General features: G+C 39.5%; 1 protein-coding gene across 4 annotated transcripts; it reads left to right on the forward strand.

Moving 5' to 3' along the window:
* Window positions 1-15,621: 15,621 nt before the first annotated feature.
* Window positions 15,622-21,879, forward strand: LOC142550822 (clathrin interactor EPSIN 2-like). Of its 4 annotated transcripts, none has more exons than XM_075659870.1 (6): window positions 15,622-15,786; window positions 16,398-16,504; window positions 16,613-16,701; window positions 17,077-17,128; window positions 17,235-17,314; window positions 21,702-21,879. In XM_075659870.1, the coding sequence occupies exons 3-6, from the start codon at window positions 16,667-16,669 to the stop codon at window positions 21,862-21,864; spliced, it is 330 nt and encodes a 109-aa protein (XP_075515985.1). In that variant the 5' UTR covers window positions 15,622-15,786; window positions 16,398-16,504; window positions 16,613-16,666; the 3' UTR covers window positions 21,865-21,879. The 4 variants fall into 4 exon arrangements, with proteins under 4 accessions (XP_075515985.1, XP_075515987.1, XP_075515986.1 ...); XM_075659872.1 differs by having other exon boundaries at window positions 16,617-16,701; XM_075659871.1 differs by lacking the exon at window positions 16,398-16,504.
* The last annotated feature ends 935 nt before the right edge of the window (window positions 21,880-22,814 follow it).

Here is a 22,814-nt window from a genome sequence, read left to right on the forward strand (position 1 = left end):
TCTGGCCACCAATACAATAGCTGCAGATCTTTGTACATCTTCGTACTCCCAGGGTGAATGGAGTACGGGGACGTATGGGCCTCTGATAAGATGTCTGCTCGGATAGAATCACTGCTGGGAACCCATATCCTATCTCGGTATCTCACAATACCGTCGCTGACTGTATACAAAACACTGCCCTTAGCTTCATCTCTCTTCTTCCACTGTGCCAACTGCTCATCTGCTGCCTGACCGCTGCGAATACGGTCAATAAGAGAGGACTGGATGGTCAAGGTAGATAAACGAGGAACTCTACCTCGCGGATAAGTCTCAAGATCAAACCTCTGCATCTCAATCTGAAGAGGTTTCTGCATCGTCAAATGAGCCATCACTGCGACTTTCCTGCTCAAAGCATCCGCAACTACATTAGCTTTACCCGGGTGGTAGCTAATGTCACAATCGTAGTCTTTCACAAGCTCCAACCAACGCCTCTGACGCATGTTCAGCTCCTTCTGCGTAAAGAAATACTTGAGGCTCTTATGGTCGGTAAAGATCTGACACTTCTCCCCATACAGATAGTGCCTCCAAATCTTCAAAGCAAAAACTACGGCTGCTAACTCCAGATCATGGGTAGGGTAATTCTTCTCGTGGATTTTCAGCTGTCGAGAAGCATACGCTATCACTCTCCCATGCTGCATCAAAACTGCACCTAAACCAAGCTTCGAAGCATCGGTATAAAGGACAAACTCGCCGGATCCTGACGGTACAGCCAAAACTGGTGCTGAGATAAGAGCTTGCTTCAAAGTATCAAAGCTCTTCTGACACTCCTCGCTCCACACAAACTTCACATTTTTCTTGGTCAGTGCTGTGAGTGGAACGGCAATGGATGAGAATCCCTGAATGAACTTCCTGTAATATCCTGCTAGCCCAAGGAAACTGCGGATCTCGGATGCATTCTGAGGCACAACCCAATCTCTATCTGCTACAACTTTTGCGGGGTCTACCTCAATGCCACTGCTAGAAACAATGTGGCCCAAGAACGCCACCTTCTCTAACCAGAATTCGCACTTACTGAACTTTGCGAATAATTTGTGCCTCTGCAATGTCTGCAACACTGTGGTCAGATGCCTGCTGTGCTCCTCCCGATTCTTGGAGTATACGAGAATGTCATCTATGAACACTATCACAAATTGGTCGAGGTACGGCTGAAATACGCGATTCATGAGATCCATGAAGATCGCTGGCGCATTCGTCAGACCGAACGGCATCACTAGGAACTCGTAGTGGCCATAACGAGTCCTGAAAGCTGTCTTCGAGACATCAGCATCTCTCACCCTCAACTGGTGATAACCGGAACGCAGATCTATCTTGGAGAAAATCGAAGCTCCCTGCAACTGGTCAAACAGATCCTCAATCCTCGGCAGTGGGTATTTATTCTTCACTGTAACCCTGTTCAACTCCCTGTAGTCAATGCAAAGCCTCATCGAGCCATCCTTCTTTTTCACGAATAAGACTGGCGCGCCCCATGGAGAAAAGCTCGGGCGAATGAACTCCTTGTCGAGAAGTTCCTGGATCTGCTTCTTAAGCTCTGCCATCTCTGTCGGTGCTAGTCGGTACGGCGCTTTGGATATCGGAGCCGTACCTGGCATAAGCTCAATGGAAAACTCCACCTCTCTCTCTGGTGGCATACCAGAGACGTCTTCGGGAAAAACGTCTAAGAAATCTCTAACTATCGGAACATCTGAGGCTGACTGGCTGGGTTCCTCGGGGACAGATAAAAAGGTCGCTAGAAATGCCCGACACCCTCTATGCATGAGCTTCCTAGCCTGAACATAAGGAATAATGCGCGGTAAAGGAAAGTACCTGTCCGGCTCAAATAAGAACTGCTCCATTCCAGGCGGTCGGACAAGAACGGATCTCCGCTGGAAGTCTATCAACACTCTGTTCCTCAATAGCCGAAATTCTGCATGTGTGTTCCAAAATATTTTGACATGTATCTCGGTTTTTGCTTGCTAAAACATGATCCTGTACTGAAAAATAAATGATAATATGACTTGATTGAGGTTTGAAAGAAATCTAGACATGCCTGGTTTCGTTTCGAAAGAAAACGAACGAAACAACGACGACGCGGCACGGAGGAGGTGGAGCGCTTCTTGTCTACCTTTCTTGAACTCGATTTCTTGCCTTCCCTCTAGCTAAGACTCACGATTTTTCTACACTGAAAATGGATCTGAATGGTGCTAAATTCGGTGGTGAGGGAGGGAGAAAATGGTTGGGGAGTGAGATAAGATGGGTGCAAAATATAAGGAAGGATCAAGACCAAGTCCACTCCCTTTTGAATTTGAATTTTGAATTATGGTTTGATATCAAATCAGTTGGTGGATGCTTCTAGGAGGTGGTGGCCAAAATTTATCTTGATTCTAGCCTAGAATATGTCCATTTATTTAATTAAATTGTGCTCCCAAAAATCCTAGAATTATCCTACTAATTAAATGCAAAGAATTGGTCAAAGTTGATGAGTTGGAAAATGAATCTTCTAGCACTAAGGGTGGCCGAAAAATGCATGATAAAATAAAGAGAAATGTTGATTATCTAGTCAACTAATAATCCTTGAAAGCCTTACTAATCCTTTAAATAATTTAGTGAGCTAACCCCTTAATTTAATAACTTAAATGAATTCATTTCTTAATCACCTCAAATAATTAAATTAAATCTTCAAACCTCCCTTTCTAACTTAAATGAACTTACTTGCTAGCTAAATTAACTTCTGGAAATATTTCTCGAATCTTAAATTCTATCTCAAAACTCCAACTCCGGTCCGGCCTCACTGAAAATACTGAAATGCTAAAAATCAAACTACTGAACTGAAATAATGAATAATTAACTTCAAATAAATGCATTTAAAATAATCATGCAATGAAGTCAATTAAATTTAAAAATCTAGAATCATGCATGGCTTATACGTCTACTGACTTACGGGTTCTACAGTAACATTATGAAAAATTAGGGATTTATTTTGCGGTCCAAAAATAAGAGAGACGATTTTGGGAAAAACGACAAATAAGAAGGACCAAAATGAATATTAACTCTTGTTAATATGTATATATGGAATATTAATAAATTCTAGTAGTCGTGATTCACGTTACAAATGCATTACATATTTTATTTATATATTTTGGAGTGTTGTTATTTACACTCTATATTTGTTATTTGAACTTCATTTGTGAATAATTTTATACATCGACTGTGTTATTAACATCAAATAGAGTGCAATATCATTACCCTATTTTTTGTAGCAACGTAAAGATTGAATAAAAAATTTATATTTTGGAAAAAATACTTTTTTGTTTAAGAATTTGATTGATATATTTAGATTTTTATAAACAATAAAACATTTTGAAAATAATAATGATACTCACGGGAAATTGAGGGTCCAATCCCAGCGAGCGTCACTAGTCCAGACACGGGCTTCAGAATTACTCTGGGCCTGAAATCACAAATAAGACCGTTAGGAGGGGGCCAGGAGGGTGTCCTGTTGTAACCCCTCCGACGCTCAAGTCAGAGACTGAGGATATATGGGGGATCAGCTAAGGGTGCTGCTGAAAACAATATAGTGAATTTATCAACTGAACACCTAAACCTGATATTTATAGGAGAATACCTTGGTCCTTGGTGGGCCTGTCTTTCATTTGAGCTAGGGATGGGCCAGGGGTAGTGGGCTCATCCATGGGGTATCAAATAAAAATATAATTCATGGATTTATGAGAGGCTAATTTGGGGTATTATCCTAAGTCACGTCCAGAGATCCTTTTTCATTATCATATATGAGGTCCATAAAAAAAGCACATATAAGAATAAATGCGGATTGTTTATTATCCATTTAAAAGTAATACCCTAAGGTTGAGCTCGAATTTTTTGATTTGATATAGAAAAAAGAGATTTGTTTTTAGGAAATATTCAAGGGATATATACACTCATTTTGGGTGTATTTGAAATTCATTTTAATTATTATTGAATTTTACGTAACTTGATATTTGTCTAATTTCAAGTAATGTAAATTCAATAATAAATATGGTGAATTTGAAATACACCCAAGATAATTATAATTTGAAATATAACCCTCCAATCTTCCCCTAAATTAAATATTTCGATCTAATTCAAATTAATCAATCCAAACCAATGTACTGCTATGTGCAGAAAATAAAACATTAATTGATTATATACATTTATTTTTTCGAAGAGTAGGTCTTTTGTGAGACGCTCTCACGAATCTTTATCTGTGAGACGGGTCAATCCTACCGATATTTACAATAAAAGTAATATTTTTAGCATAAAAAATAATAATTTTTCATTAATGATCCAAATAAGAGATCCGTATCACAAAATACGATCTGTGAGACTGTCTCACACAAATTTTTGCCTTTTTCCAATATTTGACTAAAGTTTTGCACAAAATTATAGTTACAAACATAATCTCATCTCACAATTCAAACAAATAGATTGAATCCCCTCTTCGTCCGTGATACTCACGAGAAATTTAGGATTCAATTCCAGCAAGTATCACTAGTCCAGACGCAGGTTTCGAATTTGCCATGAACCTGAAATCACGAAGAAGACCGTCAGAAGGGGACTAGGAGGGTGTCCGGCGTAGCCCCTCCGACGCTCAAGTCAGAGACTGAGGATATATGGGGGGAGCAGCTAAGGGTGATGTCGAAAAACAATACAGTGAATGAGAAATCAAACACACAAACCTGATATTTATTGAAGAATACCTGGACCTTTGATGAGCATGTCTTCCATTTGGGCTAAGGATGAGCCATTGGTAGTGGCCCCATCCATGGGCCATTACCAGTTTCTCCCTCCCAAGTCGAACTAAATCGTAGGTTCGAAGTTCGATTGATTGTGTTGTCTTCGGTTCATCAGGCGCGAGTTGTGTATTTTCTCCCTGCCGCTCGTTAGTCTCCAAAAATTTGGAAACAAATCACATCGCAATCCTACTTTGAAAGAAAGGATTTGGTCTGGGCTTCCCCTATCAATAGAGGTCATCTCCTTACTTCATTATCACTTCTCCCCCACAACTCATCGCCCTCCCTCATACATCGCCTCGCTCGCACGTCGGCTCGCACCTCGCCCTCCTCGCCCTGCACCAGCCTCGACGCCATTCCTTGCCTGCTACACCCACTCGCCCCTTTGCCAACTTCGCTCGTCTCCCTCGCCAACGCCCCGCCTCGCCCTTTCTCGCCAATGCCTAGCCTTGCCCGCTCGCAGCCCCACCATCTCCTTGACACTAGTCTCACCCTCTCCTGTCCAAGCCTCGCAGCCAGCTACGCTCACAGCCCTCGCCCTCTGCCTCCCTTCTCGCCTCTCGCCCCTTTCCTCCCCAGCACTCACCCCACTCTTCCCTTCTCGCCTCTCGCCCTTGCCTTCCTTCTCGCCCCTCGCCCCACGCCCTCCGTCTCCTTGCCCTCGCCCCTCGCCCTACTTCTCCCTACTCGCCTGCCCAGCGTGCCAACCGTCGCCCAGGCTCGCCCAGCGAGCCCACCTCCTTTCCACACCCTCGCCCAGCACGTCGAGTGCTCGCCCTGCCGAGGCGCTCACCCCAGCGCGCGTCCGCCCCAGCGCGTGCCTACTCGCACTCTCGCCTACTCACTCCTCGCCCACACACCCATCCACTCTCGAGTGCTTGCCCAAGCGCGCATCAACTCGCACGCTCGCCCTGGCCTCTGCTCAGCCAGCATGCTTCTTGCTCACTCAGCCACTACCACGCTCGCCTAGCACGCTCTTTTGCTCGACCAGCACGCCTCTTGCTCGCCCAGCCACCACCACGCTCGATCCCCATAATTTTCACGGCGGTAAACATCGTTCGTTAATGACCAACCAAATAAATTTTTCTAACACAGTATGCCCTCGTCGCCCCCATCTTCAAGTTCATCTACTAAACTTTTGCAGGAAAATAATTTCCACTTCTCGTGCCCTTGACTCCTCAGCTAATAGTCCTTAGCATGAAAAATAAAACTTCAACCTCTTTACCCCTAACTCCTCTGCTAGGTGATTCCTTGGCAGGAAAATAAAACTCTCACCTCATCATCTCGTAACTCCTCTGCTAAGCCGGGCCTTAGCAGAAAAAATCAAACTTCAACCTCCTCAGCCCCTAACTCCTCTTCTAGGCGATGCCTTAGCAGGAAAATAAAACTCTTACCTCATCATCTCGTAATTCCTCTGCTAAGCCGGGCCTTAGCAGGAAAAATCAAACTTCAACCTCTTCACCCCCTAATTCTTCTGCTAGGCGATTTCTTAGCAGGAAAATAAAATTTAATTTCCAACTCATCACAGTCTTTTCTGCTAGGCGATGCCTTAGAAGAAAAATAAAGGTTTCACCTCCTCACCCCTAACTCCTCTACTAGGCTTAGTACAAGTAGGTAAAGTTTAATTTTTCTCTTCTCCTATACTAGGCTCAGTCCAAGTAGGTAAATTTAAATTTTCTCCTCTACTCTGCTCCTCTACTAAGTGATACCTCAGTAGGAAAAATTTAAAAATTTCTCTACTTTACTCTGCTGCTCTACCAGGTGATTCCTTAGTAGGAAAATTTTAATTTTCTCATTCTCAACTTTGCTCCTCTACTAGGCGATGCCTTAGTAGAAAAATAATATTTTTTTCCACGACTCTGCTTCTCTACTAGACGATGCCTCAATAGCAAAAATTTAAAAATTTCTCTACTTCACTCTACTCCTCTACTAGGCGATGCCTTAGTAGGAAAATTAAAAGATGTCTTTACTCCACTATGCCCCTCTACTAGGCGATGCCTTAGTAGGAAAATTTTAATTTTCTCCTTCCCTACTCTGCTCCTCTACTAGGCGATGTCTTAGTAGGAAAGTAATATTTTTCTCCACGACTCTGCTCCTCTACTAGGCGATGCCTCAGTAGGAAAAATTTAAAAATTTCTTTACTCCACTCTGCTCCTCTATTAGGCGATGCCTTAGTAAGAAATTAATTTTTTTCTCATCGACTCTACTACTCTACTAGGCGATACCTTAGTAGAAAAATAATATTTTTCTCCACGAATCTGCTTCTCTACCAGGCAATGCCTCAATAGGAAAAATTTAAAATTTTCTCTACTTCACTCTGCTCCTCTACTAGGCGATGCCTTAGAAGGAAAATTAAAAGATGTCTTTACTCCACTCTGCTCCTATACTAGGCGATGCCTTAGTAGAAAATAATAATTTTCTCCTCGACTATGCTCCTCTACTAGGCGATGCCTGAACAGAAAAATAAAAATTCTCCACCCTCACCATCTAACTCGTCTGCTAGGCCATGCCTTAGCCGAAAAATTTTAATTCTTCGTCCTCACCCTCTGACTCCTCTGCTAGACGATGCCTTAACAGGAAAATAAAAATTATCCACCCTCACCCTCTAACTCCTCTGCTAGGCGATGCCTCAATAGGAAAATAAAATTTCTCCACTCTCACCCTCTAACTCCTCTGCTAGGAGATGTCTTAGCAGGAAAATTTTAATTCTCCGTCATCACACTCTGACTCCTCTGCTAGACGATGCCTTAATAGGAAAATAAAAATTATCCACCCTCACCCTCTAACTCCTCTGCTAGGCGATGCCTTAGCAGGAAAAATTTAAATCATATCATCATCATAATAAAACATCCACGAATTTAATATAAAAACTTGGCTTTATTGAATAACAATCGATTACACAGGACAAATTCAAAAGAAGAAATACGTCAACGATAAAGTCAAGAGTAATATTTTCTAAGATGGTATGTGTTCCAGGACCTCTTCAAAGCCTTGCCTTGCGCATCTTCCAAGTATTAGGCTCGAGAATTAAGCTTCTCGATCGCTCTGAAAACACCCTCCCTGATACGAATCTGACCGGGTGTTACGTGCTAATGGTTGAAAGAAGTTTAAAGATGCACTTCAAGGACTCATGATGAGCTATCAAGGAAGTCCTACAAGTTGGATGTCTAAAGTAGAGGAGGTTGAGAATCATGGGAATAATATTGGAGGTTTTTGGAATGTTATTCAAGTGCAATTGCCGAAGGTGGAGCGCACCCGCGGTCCGAAGGCGAGCGCACCCGCGGTCCTTTGCATCCGAACTTCGCCGAAGCGGCACCGCACCCGCGGTCCAGTCCGCAGCGCACCTGCGGTCTTTTGTCAACTTCCGTGTCAAATTTTCTTGTTATCATAATTAAGCCTTTTTACACTACTTTTTCATACTTTATTGAATATATATTTAGTGTATCAGACCATGAACGAATAATGATGAATGATAGATAAAAGTTCTTGAGTTTTCTCTCAATTTGCAAAGCTTGTGCTTTGGGTTTATCAAAATCAAACTTATCAAAGATTTTCATCTTTGTGGCGTTTGTCGATTGTTCTTCGCACGGATTGTCAAAACAAGTTCTTTGAAGGTTCGTTTGAAATTCAATTGTTTTATCGTTCATATTTGTTGCTAAGTTATAATCGCTTAGAGGTGAATATCACAAAATCGTTACTTGTTTCAAAAGATCGGGACAACATAATCGTTCCTTGTTTGTTATTGAATTGAGGGTGCGATTTCTATATTCGTGCTTGCCTTTCATTCGTACAAGGATTCGTATCATTTGATACAAGTTCTTTGAAGGTTCATTTGAAATTCAATTGTTTTATCATTGATATTTGTTGCTAAGTTATAATCGCTTAGAGGTGAATATAACAAAATCGTTACTTGTTTCAAAAGATCGGGACAACATAACCGTTCCTTGTTTGTTATTGAATTGAGGGTGCGATTTCTATATTCCTGCCGTATCATTTGATACCAAATGATACGAATCCTCGTACGAATGAAAGGCAAGCACGAATATAGAAATCACACCCTCAATTTAATAACAAACAAGGAACGATTATGTTGTCCCGATCTTTTGAAACAAGTAACGATTTTGTGATATTCACCTCTAAGCGATTATAACTTAGCAACAAATATCAACGATAAAACAATTGAATTTCAAACGAACCTTCAAAGAACTTGTTTTGACAATCCGTGCGAAGAACAATCGACAAACGCCACAAAGATGAAAATCTTTGATAAGTTTGATTTTGATAAACACAAAGCACAAGCTTTGCAAATTGAGAGAAAACTCAAGAACTTTTATCTATCATTCATCATTATTCGTTCATGGTCTGATACACTGAATATATATTAAATAAAGTATGAAAAAGTAGTGTAAAAAGGCTTAATTATGATAACAAGCAAATTTGACACGGAAGTTGACAAAAGACCGCGGGTGCGCTGCGGACTTGACCGCGGGTGCGGTGCCTCTTCGGCAAAGTTCGGATGCAAAGGACCGCGGGTGCGCTCTACCTTCGGCAATTGCACTTGAATAACATTCCAAAAACCTCCAATATTATTCCCATGATTCTCAACCTCCTCTACTTTAGACATCCAACTTGTAGGACTTCCTTGATAGCTCATCATGAGTCCTTGAAGTGCATCTTTAAACTTCTTTCAACCATTAGCACGTAACACCCGGTCAGATTCGTATCATACTCCCCTTCTTCAAAAAGATTTGTCCTCAAATCTTGTCTACCTACACAAAAACGAAGCAAGTTAGTAATAACAAGAAGTATATTATCAACATGCTTACCATTAAGCTCAAGATTGTAGGTGCTATTGCCCACGTGCTCCTTCAATGCTTTGAGCCCTAACTCCATGGTTGCCTTCACTGTCAATATAACAACCTCAACATACACCAATTGACGAGTGACACCAAATGATAAGATATCATTAACTATCACAAAGATCAGATTTCTCCCCTTCTTAGATCTAGTTAACACACAAGTGAAATCCATACACGTGTACGACCATAGCTCACTAGGAATAAGATATAATTGATGCAACATATAAGAATCTAGCTTAGATGCCCTTTCCCTATATCCAATGCACCCTTGACTACACCACTTAACATACTTCTTCATATGCAACCATAGTAAAAATTCACGCATCCTATCTATGGCTCTAATTACTTCATAGCTACCACTCAAACAAATATCATGTGTCTCCATATCATGCAACAACTCATGCAATGAGTGTAGGATGAAAAATTTATTCTTGTTAAACATGTTTTCATCATGAACAAAGAAACAGTCATGTTCATCCTTGCCCCCCTCAAAACCATCATCAAACAAGCATAAATCATGCAAATAGAACACCCTAAATATACTATCCATGTAATCTTCACAATCATCACTAATCAAGTATAAATCATGGAAATAAGACACGTCACGTGTACTATCAATGCAATATCTTATCTCATCACAAAAATTTAAGTCTAATGCATATAAACCATTGTAGCAAACAAATCCTACTAACTTAGTAACTCGTGGAAAATCAAAGTTCATAAAAAGTACATGCATTTCATCAATAGTCTCACATCCATAACAACCAAGGAATAAAGACAAACTGACACCCGGTCCTCTAACCACCAAACTTGCAACCAGTTCTACAAATTCTTGAAAACAAAGCAATACAACTTTAAAGTAAGGAAGAAAGTCATACCTCATAGTTGTTGTGTTGGAAACTAAACTTACCTCATCGCGATGGTAATTGTATTCTCGAGGCTCGGAACCTTGGGTTCTCCCTTTAGTAAAACTCACTTGTCTCCTTGGTATGACAACCCCAAGAACCTGCAAATAAGAAATAGCAATGCTCGGAATTGAACCGTCTATATCATCACCATAACAATAAACCACTTTGTACAAAGGTACATGAAATGGTTTATGCAAGAATAAGCATCTTTCCATCTCACTCTTTTGGGCCATAAAGTTCTTTTTCGTTTTATTTTCTTTGACCTATTTTTCTTTTTCTTTTCTCTCTTCTTTCTTTTCTATGGCCATCTCACTCTTTTGTTCTCTCTTTCTTTCGGCCTTTTTAATTTCTTTTTCGCACAATTCAAGGAATTTCAATTGATTCTCAAGAACAACAATTGGATTTAATTGAACAAATGAAGTATTTCGTTGCTCAACGAATTTATGTATAATAACTTTTCCTTGCCTACTCTCCTCTCCCATGGTAGACAAAATAGAAATTTCTTCACCACTCAATGATTCACTATCCACAAGGTTTTGTTTAACAGTACTCGTATCATCAACCAGTGAAGTACCATCATTTATCAATTCACCTTCCACCACATACTGCTCAACACTCGTGTCAAGAACCAGCGTAGTATTATCATCCTCAATCTCCCCAACCTCAAATTCATATTCAGGTTCAGCAACATCAGATTCAGGTTCAACAGATGATTCTACTATGGCCACCTTATCACGTGGACATTGACTGATATCATGACCAATTTCTAAACACCAACAACATATAATATCACAAGTACTTGAATTTGAGTTTTTACTTGTACCTTGATATTCATATTTGCTAGCTTCAACTCTCGACTCATTCTTTGGCCTAGCAATGATTTTCTCTCCCCGGTTGCTATACCCACTACTCTCCTCACATCCCCTATCATCATCACGATGCAAATACAATGATCTATTCCCTCCAAATCTTCTACGTCGCCTATCCTCATCATATTGCCTATCATGTATTTCCTCTTCTTCACACCTCCTATATTTTTTTCGTAGAGGCTTAAACTCCTTCTCCCATATTCTATCCAACCCTCTCAACATTGTTTGAAATTGACGATCGTCAACCATTATACCTGCAAGAAAAGGTTAGTAGAAAATAATAAAGAATAAATTTTCTCACCACAAATCCTCAATGGTCACTCCAATGAAAATTCACTCGACTCTTTTTTTTTTCCTCACTACAAAATACTCACCGGTCACTCCAAAGAAATAACGCTCGCACTAAAGTGTTCTCACTCGAATTTGATAGTTCTCTCTAAGATGTGATCAATCTTTATATATATATTTTTTAATCAAACTAACAAGATTTAACTTGTGAACACTTGCAACTGTCTCACTTGGACTGCACAAAACAAAGAACAACTAGAATAACGCAGATCTTACAACAATACAAAGGATAACACGGATCTGAAAAAAGAATCGAAGTTTTAGAAAGATCTTGAATAAAAACGAAAAGATAACACAGATTTGAGAACAGAATGAAATTTTAAACAGATCTGAAAATAGAAACAAAAGGATAACACAGATCTTATAACAGAACGGATTTTTTTTTTTAGACAGATCTGAAAATAACAACAACAACGATAACTTACTTGAATCAAACAGAACCAGAAGCTCTGATACCAAATGATATGAATCCTCGTACGAATGAAAGGCAAGCACGAATATAGAAATCGCACCCTCAATTCAATAACAAACAAGGAACGATTATGTTGTCCCGATCTTTTAAAACAAGTAACGATTTTGTGATATTCACCTCTAAGCGATTATAACTTAGCAACAAATATCAACGATAAATTAATTGAATTTCAAACGAACCTTCAAAGAACTTGTTTTGACAATCCGTGCGAAGAACAATCGACAAACGCCACAAAGATGAAAATCTTTGATAAGTTTGATTTTGATAAACAAAAAGCACAAGCTTTGCAAATTGAGAGAAAACTCAAGAACTTTTATCTATCATTCATCATTATTCGTTCATGGTCTGATACACTGAATATATATTCAATAAAGTATGAAAAAGTAGTGTAAAAAGGCTTAATTATGATAACAAGAAAATTTGACACGAATTGACAAAAGACCGCGGGTGCGCTGCGGACTGGACCGCGGGTGCGGTGCCGCTTCGGCGAAGTTCGGATGCAAAGGACCGCGGGTGCGCTCCACCTTCGGCAATTGCACTTGAATAACATTCCAAAAACCTCCAATATTATTCCCATGATTCTCAACCTCCTCAACTTTAGACATCCAACTTGTAGGACTTCCTTAATAGCTCATCATGAGTCCTTGAAGTGCATCTTTAAACTTCTTTCAACCATTAGCACCTAACACCCGGTCAGATTCGTATCACTCCCACTTTGGGTCAAACTTTCACCTCTGCTCTTCTTGTACCTTCAACAGGACCAAGTCATCCACTTCTTCCTTTCCTAATCATGTTAACCTCCACACGCGCTCTTTTTCCCTCCTCCCTCACTACCCCTTCATAACATCGACGCACGACTTTTTGGTCCCCGCACAAGACTCCAATTCCTTTTCCAACAGGAAACTTAAGCTTCTGATGATAAGTGGAAACTACGGCTCTAAGATCCTTCAGGGCTGGCCGTTATAGAATTCCATTATACGTTGATGGGATATCCACAACGGTGAATGCTATCATTTTTGTTACCCGCCGAGGATCAGTCCCCAAGGATATGGGAAGAACAATCTGACCCAAAGGCGGGATGGCGTGAACTGCAAACCCAAACAGCGGGGTGGAGACCGGCTCAAACTCAACACCTTCCACCCTCATGTGATCCAACGTGCTCTTTAACAAGACGTTTACAGAGCTTCCATTATCAATAAATATATTCGCCACATCATAATTGAAAATGGTGGCCGTCACCACAAATGCATCGTTACGTGGAGTCACAACGCCTCGGAGGTCTTCCGATCCAAAGCTGATGACGGGGTCTTGTGGTAAGTCTGCGCCCCTAGATATCTCAAAGTTCTCCAACCTTCTCCCATGTGCCTTCCGAGCACGCCCAGAGTCTCCATCAGTAGCACCCCCCGAGATCATATGAATCATTCATCTCGTAGAGTGGTTATCCTCATTCATTCCTCTCCTTGGTTTGACGGGCTTCTGAGGGACATCTTGACCTTGACCTTCCACTCTCTGCTCCCCGACCCTCTGATTCATCCATGGAGGGCCTTGACCACGCCTAGGGGATGGGCGAGACCTCTGTCGACTCCCTGATGAGGATCTTTCTCGTCTGTCCCGTGAAGGCAATCTAGCACTGCTCTCAACCCTTTGTGAGTTCTCCCACCTCTTCTCGGGCTCCTTTACCTCCAACACCTTGTCACGACTCCTATCCAAAGGAATATAGGATGAGAATTGTCCTCCGATCCTAGCTTTATCCTCATCCCTCTCCCCCGCACATCTCTTCTGATCTCCTCTTTCCGCTCCCTCAACCCTACTTCCCCCAGGCCACTGCTCCATCCTCCTATGCCGTTGGGCATTTTCTAGATTTACATACTTTTCCGCCCGAGCTAAAAGATCATTATATCTCGACGGAGGCTTCTTGACCAGCGATTTGAAAAACTCTCCTCTCCTCAATCCCTGTGTGAAGGCACTTATCATGATGTCTGGGTAACCGCTGGTATTTTCAGCGCTGCACTGTTGAAACACTGGGCAAATTCTCGCAACGTTTCAGCCTCTTGTTTTTTCATCACGAACAGGCTCAAATAGTTTTTCTGGTGCCTCTTACTGCTAGAGAGTCGGTGCAAGAAAGGCGTAAAAAATCCTCAAAAGACTGTATGGATTTTGGCTGCATGGTATTAAACTATTGTTGGGCTGACCTCACCAGCGTGCCCAGGAACACCCTACACCTGACCCTATCTGAATAATGATGTAACAAGGCCGCCTTTTCAAATCTCCCCAAGTACTCCTCGAGATCAGTATGTCCGTCGTATTCTCCCACATCCGACTGTCGAAAATTTGGAGGAAGCCCTTCTTCTAAAATGGCGAATGAAAAAGGACTCCCTCTCTTAGGTGCCGGCGCTCTGCTTCCCAACTGCTGCGTCAACATCCGTATTTCCTTTCACATCTCTCCCATCTCAATATTCTCCCCACTTGGGAGGGATTGTGTCTCTTCAACCCTGCTTTGGTGGCCCTCAGCATTTTTTTCTCGCTACTGACGAGTGGCCTATTTTTCAGCAGGCCTCGTCTACTGTCTGGGTAATGAATCGGCCCAATTGTTCCAGGGTAAAGTTCCCCACGTTCAAATTGGGAGAGGGTTGCTCGGCCTCGGTCTCGTGAAGAGGCTATTTGGATCTTGTCTCCTGACGAGGTTGTTCGGCTCTTGTCTCTTGATGAAGTTCTTCCTGCCTCGTCTCAAGACGTGGTTGTTCCTATCTCATTTCAACATAAGATTGTTCGGGTCCCGTTTGAAGACACGACGATGCTGTGTTAGTTATTCTGCTCCCTCTCCTACCTGCCATCTCTACGTCTCAGCTCAAACTTCCCACAGACGGCGCAAAGTGATACTCACGGGAAATTTAGGGTCCGATTCCAGCAAGTGTCACTAGTCCAGACGTATGTTTCGAATTTGCCCTGAGCATGAAATCACGAAGAAGACCGTTAGAAGGGGGCGAGAGGGTGTCCCGGCATAGCCCCTCCGACGCTCTAGTCAGAGATTGCGAATATATGGGGAGAGCAGCTAAGGGTGCTGCCGAAAAACAATACAGTGAATGTGAAATCAAACACTGAAACCTGATATTTATAAGAGAATACCTGGGTTCTTGATGGGCCTGTCTTCCATTTGGACTAAGGATGGACCAGTGGTAGTGAGTCCATCCATGAGGTATCAGCCCGAGACAAAATAGTTAAAAAATATTGTAATTAATTTTTACCCCAACTCATTTAAATATTTATTATTAATAATCTAATAATTTATCAATAGAAAGTAGACCCGGACGTGTGATATAATGAATAAAATAAATAAATCCAGCAAAAAGGACAGCTCTGGGTACAGCCGTACAGAATCGGTTCTCGTCCAATTTTCTTCATTTTCAAACTTTTTTCGCACTCTATTCTTTACGCTTTTCACGCAACATTTCTCTGTCTCTCTCGCTACAGGGCACCCATTTCTTCCTCCTTCAACTCCCTGTCTTATATCTGCTGTGCTGTGGAGGAAGCCTTGGATTTGATTATGTACGATCTTCTCATTCTTATTTGTTCGATTTATGATCATGTTTCTTTGGGATCTTCTGTTTCTTGATTTTATGTTAGATCGAATTTCTGCTTCCCATTTATGTGAATTCAGCTACCCATTTCTCTCCTTTTTTTGATTGTTCATATTCTGAAACACTTTTCTCTATTGGGTTTTGATGTTTAATTGTGTTGGTATTAAATATCATTTAAAGTTGCAAAATGGTAGCTCTGGATTTCATTGAATATGGTCTGTTTCTTTCTTACCATGGATTTCCATTTATCATGAAGTTGGGGTCTTCAGTTTCTTGATTGTGTTATAGATCTATTTTCTGCCACCTATCTATATGAATTCAGCTGCCCACCTCTCCAATTCTTGATTATTTGATTCAATCAAAGCATATGTATATGCATGAAAATACTCTTTTTAATCAGTTTAATTTTATTAATGTATCGAACCACTGAAAGTTGCGAAAGGATTATTCTAAATTTCATTAGTTGTGTTCTTGATTTTGGTATCAAGGATTTTCTGTTCAATGTACGTAAAAATTTGGATCTTTAGCTTGTTGATTGAATGTTAGATCTGATTTCTGCTGCTGTTTATCTGAATTCAGCTACCATTAGTGCAACGTTCTTGTTCGGTAATATTTTTATTATCAAATTTATCCTGATGAAACGAAGAGAAGCAATGCAAATTGGGAAGGATTCAAATTCTTAAGTGGTTGATATTTCACATTCCTTATCTTTGAAGTTCTTATTGTAAATGCTGTGACAAGAAAGAATGGCTGTTGCACTCTTGGTAAACGATTGGTTATTTACCTTTTGACAGCCAGGCATTAATTTGGGAAGGGTTTCAAATTTGGCTTCCTAGTTCAAGGCTCAAATGAAGAAGGCTTTTGGTCAAACCGTTCGTGACATGTAAGATTTGTTGTTTTAGCTTTGAATTTGTTGCATGATTTAAACTATGCATTCCACATTATACATTGTTGCTTTGTTTGTTTCTGGAATAGATTGTCTTTTTCACTTTTTAACTTATTTTTTGTTTTTTCGGTGTTTGATTTATGTATGGATTGGAGTCTAATATTATGTTAATATGACTGGTTTTTTCATTATCAAGCGTGAGCAATGGTCCGCTTTTTGTAATTAATATCTACTATTAATATTATATTGTAATCTTGTTTCCTATTAAAAAATATTTATTTTGCACTGATTGGTTCCAACTGTTTGATATAATATTCTGGTTTGGTTTTGATAAAAATTCTTCTTGTCCATGTTTTTTATGTGATCATGCAGCAAGAGAGAGGTTAATAAAAAAGTTCTTAAAGTTCCTTCTGTTGAACAAAAGGTATTTATATCTTTTTCAATTCATATTTGTCATTAAAGAGCTAAAAAAACCAGTTTTTTGTCTTTTTTGTACCCGTTTTCACGGGGTGTTGGGCTTTGGTTTTCAGGTTCTCGATGCTACTAGCAATGAGCCTTGGGGCCCTCATGGACTGCTTCTTTCTGATATTGCACAGGGAACAAGAAACTAGTGAGTCCTAGAAGTGTTAGCTTATCTTGAGCTCATTTACAATTGCCCAAAAGCTCAGGAGCTTTTATTGTATATTTATTATATATTTAAAGGTTACTGAAAGCAATTATTATCTAAATAAATAGTGATACGAAATTTTTTTAGCTTGTTTTGTGATGTATTATTATAATAGTAAACTAATTTTGAATTATATGATATATAACAAAATAAAAATCTAGGTTGTAAATGGCGAGAGGGGGTGGCAGGGCGTTCGGTGACCGCCTACCGTGTAGAGGCCCGAAATTCGTACTTGAAAAATTGCGGAAAAATTTAAAATTTTCTTTTAAACTAAGTAATATGCCTCATTCATAAATTAAACTGATAAAAGGTTTAATGTTCAACATAGCAGCGGAAGTAAATGTCTGTTTTGAAACAACAAATTTAAAATAAGCAATCGCGATAAAAATGTTTGATCATAAAAATGGTAAATGAACTGAAGCATAAGGTCCTCGGGTTCCTACTACTGCCGACCCAAGATGGCTCACTAGTCCCCGCCCTCAGTCCCGACCTCATCAGTACCTACAACAATCAAGTCTAGTGAGTCTAAAGACTCAACATGCATATATCGTAGATAACAAGTAAATATATCATAAAATTTCATGCCATTTAAAGATATCAATATCGTAAAGTGTAACGTGGAAATCGTGTCATGAATAATTATAAATACGTGCATAACTGAACTGAAAATCGTAAGTGGAATGTTTGCTCGATAGAGCCCTGTCATGAAATAGCATATAATAATTTTTCTGTTGAGAATATGTTCTACGCAAGTGGCCCATAACGTGAAATGAATCGTCTGATCAGACTAAACCACAATATACTGGGAGGTAGAGATCTACCAATACATGAACATGATAAGCTGCAATCCCATGAACGTGAAGTGGCCACAAGCAATATCGGATATATCTCAAAAATGAACATTTTATATTTTTATGTACGTAATATAATTAAAAATCTTGTATTATTTTACCGAATGGGTTGGATCGTTCCCAGGCTCGCTGCGACCTAATTCTAGCATGAAAAATATGCGAATGACAAAACTTGACCAAAACTTCGTAATTGAATAAAAAAAACGAGACAATTACGCCCAATGACTTAGTATTTAATCATGACTCCGTGCCAACCCGAACCAACACCGAACCAACACCGAACCATCATTTAGTCATGATTAAAATACACCTAAAATGATGACATAATGCTCTTCAAATTACAGTACTGGAAATTTGTGGAATGGAGGCCAAAAACATGAAACGCTCTTTCGAGAGTCATTTTGGCACATTGCACCATAAATTCTCGTACGACCTCTACACTTAACCGAATCATGATCGACCAAAAACATGACCTTTCTAACTCGATGAGGCACTGTCCAGCCCAAGACCATAGGCTAAAAGCCAACCAAGAACTCAAACGAGCCTCTGCACCGGAGCACCAACTTGCTGTAAAAAATACAGCAGCAGCGCTTACGCTCGCATGCTTCGTTTTCGAGACTATCGGCCATTGGGGATTGAACCACCAACCAGAGCCTCTTACCAACATCCTAAGGTATGGTTTGAACCATGGCTAAGGGCCCTAGGCCAGCCACAATCCAAACAACACCGGAACAACCCGAAACTCTTCACCCGAGAACGCATATGCACGCGTGGGGTGTTGCAATTGTTCTTGCATTCATGCACCATTCCAGTGGCCATTTGATTGACCATGGCATGATCTAGACATCAAGAGGTATGGTATGAACCATGGCTAAGGGCTAAAAAGCCAACCAAGATCCACACCACCCCTAAAATTCGAGACTTACACTTGCAGAAAAATGAAGGGATCGAAGGGGCTTGTCTTGTTTCGTTTGAAACCGATGCAACCATGGACCAAGCCTTGAAAGGCCGACAAGATCTCGTCTTAGACATAACAAGGAGATGTTATAACCATGGCTATAGCCCCTAGGGCAGCCAAGATCAGAATCATCCCCCCCTTGACAGCAAAACAGAAAAATCGAGACCCAATATGACACTAAGGGAGAGTTGCTATCCATTCGCGTTGCCGGGGGGTGTGGGGAGTGAAAATAACGGACTAACACCTTTCTTGCACATCCTATATCATGTCTATAAGCAGCCTTGAGCCCCTGGAAGTCGAGCCAAACCTGAAACCACAACACAAACAAGAACCGTGAAGGCATAGAGGAAAGGGCCGAAAAATCTGCACATAATTTTCTTGTGTAGTTGCTGAAAAATTTTGGTTTTTACTATACAAATCATGCATATGTGATGTTGAAAAATAATAATATGACTTGATTGAAGAGCAAGGGAAAATATAAGCATGCCTTGGATTTTTGTTTTGAAAGAAAACAAACGATTACGACGACGCGGCGCGGCGGAAACGGAGTGTTCTTCTTTTGTTTCTACTTTTCTCTCTTGTTTTTCCCTCTTGCAAGTCACGATTTTTGGGAGGTTTTTGCTACTGAAATTTTTGGTGGAATGAGGAGGGAGGAAGGCTAGGAGATGAAGGGAATGATTGCAAGATAAAAAGGGAGAAAATAATCTTGTTATCCTAGTTATTTGCTTGATAGGAAATAATATCATATCAAGGGATATGAAGGATATTTTGGCGGTGTGTTGGCCGATTTTGCTAGATAATACAAGGGAGGAAATTGCTTAATTGTTTAATTATTGATGATTTAAAAGTGGGGGAAATTATCTACTAAGAAAAGATTAAGGAAATGAAGCACATGGTGAGTTGCCAAATCAAAAATTGAATCTTTTAAAATGAGGTGGCCGAAATCTTCATGTCCAATAAGGGTAGAAAATTGCTTAATTAATAAATTACTTGGTGATTAAAAGATGAGGGATTATCTAACAAAAATGGATAAGGAAAGAATCAAGGGAAATGAGTTGTCAAATATTTTAAATCTTCCAAAGGTGATGACCGATTTTTCTCTTTTAAAATGGGGTGGAATATTGCTTAATTATTGAATTTTAACTCATTAAAGTTTTAAACATTAATTATGTATTTTTAGTGAATTACTAAATTAGTTTAGGATATGCATTATCTTGCATGCATAGCTAAATCTTTAAATTAAATTACCAACATGTTAAATTACAATTTCTTAAATAAAATAAGCCTAGATTAACTTATCTCAATTGGTCATATATTTTAACTTAGGCTTTTAATTAAATTATTGGACATAAAAGGCTTATTTACTACTTATCTCCTAATTAATTAAATAATTCCTTAAACTTACTTTTTCATTAAAATAAATTATTCTTTATCTTAAATTAATTCTATAAATGTTTTCTTAATATTAGATTTTATCTCAATACTCCAACTCCAGTCCGGCCTCACTTATTTAACTGAAAAGATAACAATTAAACTACTGCATAAAATAATTAACTTTAAAGAAAAGAATTTAAATCCTCATGCAATGAAATCATTTTAAATTTAAATACTAGAAATTATGCATGGCTTATACGTAGTCTGATCTACGGGTTCTACATACCGCCTTGGCCACCTTGACGGTGCCAGACGGTTGAATTTTTTCAAGTAATTTTTATAGATAATCATGCGATATAATCACAAATAGTCATAATTTTTTATGTAAAATTTGCAATTAAATAATGTTTAAGCACAAAGAAGCTTCATACAATATAATATCGTCTAGATAATGTGCAATTAATAAAGATTCATCATCGTATTAATATTCAACAATAAATCAATAATAAAATAATAATAGGCAAAAAAATTTGATTTTTGAAATCACAAAATCTGAAATATTATAAAAAAAATATGATAAATAATAAATATGCAATGCCTAACATAAATATTCTGACTGCTGGCGGCGGCGGGCGGCGGGTGACAGACTGTGTGTGGTGGTTGAGACTTGAGAGTTTAGAGTGAAAACCAAAAATAAAATAAAGAAAGTGGATGTGCTAGAGTTTTGATATTTAAATTTAGTTGATTTTGACTAGGTTTTTAAAATTATTGATCAGGTTTTTAAAATTCACTACAACTTAAAAAGCCTGACTGCGCACCTCGCTCGTCTGCTCGCCGCCTCGCCCGTCTGCTCGCCGCCTCGATCCGCCTCCCTAACGCCGTTTAGCTTGGGCCGCCTAAAACACTCGCCTCATGCATAGGCGGTGCCTAGGCGGCCGCCATTTAGAACACTGATAAAAATTAAACCTGATCTCAAGCTAGGCCCGATCTGGTTCCTCTATTTTGAGCCTGATCTCAAACCCTTGGAAATTGAGCTTGTTGGCTCAACTTGGTTAGCTTTATTATGGAGTCATTTTAAGTTAAACAATTAATACTTTGTAATGCTGTTTTTCTTTTTGAAAAATTACTCATTTTTAAATTCACGCAGTCATGAATACCAGATGATTACGAGGGTACTCTGGAAGCGTATCAACGATACTGGGATAAACTGGCGACATGTATACAAAGTAAGCTTTTCTTACCATACTTCTTGTCTGCTGTACTCTGTGACTGACTTGAATTTTGTTGTTTACATACCCAGTTCCTTTTGATACATTTTACGGAAAATTCTTTGATCCTTTTTGCCTATTATTTAATATCAAAAGTCCATTTTAAGAATTTCAATTTCAAGTTACTTAGACGTCTTTCTTGTGTTGATGCGTGACCTCCTTTTTGGCATGATGTTGTTACATTTTTTGAGGTGCTGTTGTAACGTACCGTATTTTGAACTACTTAAAATTTGCGGAAAAATAAAAATTTTCTTACATAAGAAATAAACTCTTAAATTTCGATTTAAAATAAACTGTTCATCCAAAAATAATTGAAATAAAAAGATCGTAAATAAAGTTTGCTAAAACACTTGTTTAAACATCGTAACCCAAAACATGACATCAGAGTAATAAAATTTGTCGTGCGTGAAATCTTAAAAACATTGGGCGGTCCTCGGGTTTAGCTTCCCACTCAGTCCAAGCCAGCTCACTGGTCCGCACCCCTCGTCTCCTCAAAGTCATCCTCATCTGCATCGATCAAGTCTAGTGAGTCTAAAACTCAACACGTATAAACTGGGCATAACAAGTACTACGTAGTAAAACCACATGCAATCTTTAAAATAGAGCGTACATATTTGAAACTTGAACATGCGTGTAAAAGCTTGAACTAACATGCATAACATAGACGTGCCATACCGTGAAACTTTTCTGAAACATACTTGCAATATACATACTTGAACATACGTGAACTTCATCATTTTGCGTAGAGATATGTTTCAAAGCAAGTGACCTATACATAAATACGCCTGATCAGACTAAACCACAGTACTAGGCTGACAGGGAAGATCCACTGCCACATACATGAGATCCTCGTTCATGCTTTAACGGGTGGATTGGTCCCTGGTCATGCTTTACCGCTTTCCAATCTCATACATAGTTTGGTCATAAGACATTTAGCATATCTCAAAAACTTAAAAATATTTTCTTTTTGCACGTCGAACATACTTACATGG

Source organism: Primulina tabacum, chromosome 7, assembly GCF_025594145.1.
Source record: "Primulina tabacum isolate GXHZ01 chromosome 7, ASM2559414v2, whole genome shotgun sequence".
Taxonomy (NCBI): domain Eukaryota; kingdom Viridiplantae; phylum Streptophyta; class Magnoliopsida; order Lamiales; family Gesneriaceae; genus Primulina; species Primulina tabacum.

What these genes read in the sequence shown, in the direction of transcription:
- LOC142550822 (XM_075659870.1), top strand. Translation starts at nt 16,667, where the DNA reads ATGAAGAAGGCTTTTGGTCAAACCGTTCGTGACAT. An exon ending in GGTCAAACCGTTCGTGACAT is followed by an intron (nt 16,702 to 17,076) that starts GTAAGATTTGTT and finishes GTGATCATGCAG; the next exon opens with CAAGAGAGAGGTTAATAAAA. An exon ending in TTCCTTCTGTTGAACAAAAG is followed by an intron (nt 17,129 to 17,234) that starts GTATTTATATCT and finishes TTTGGTTTTCAG; the next exon opens with GTTCTCGATGCTACTAGCAA.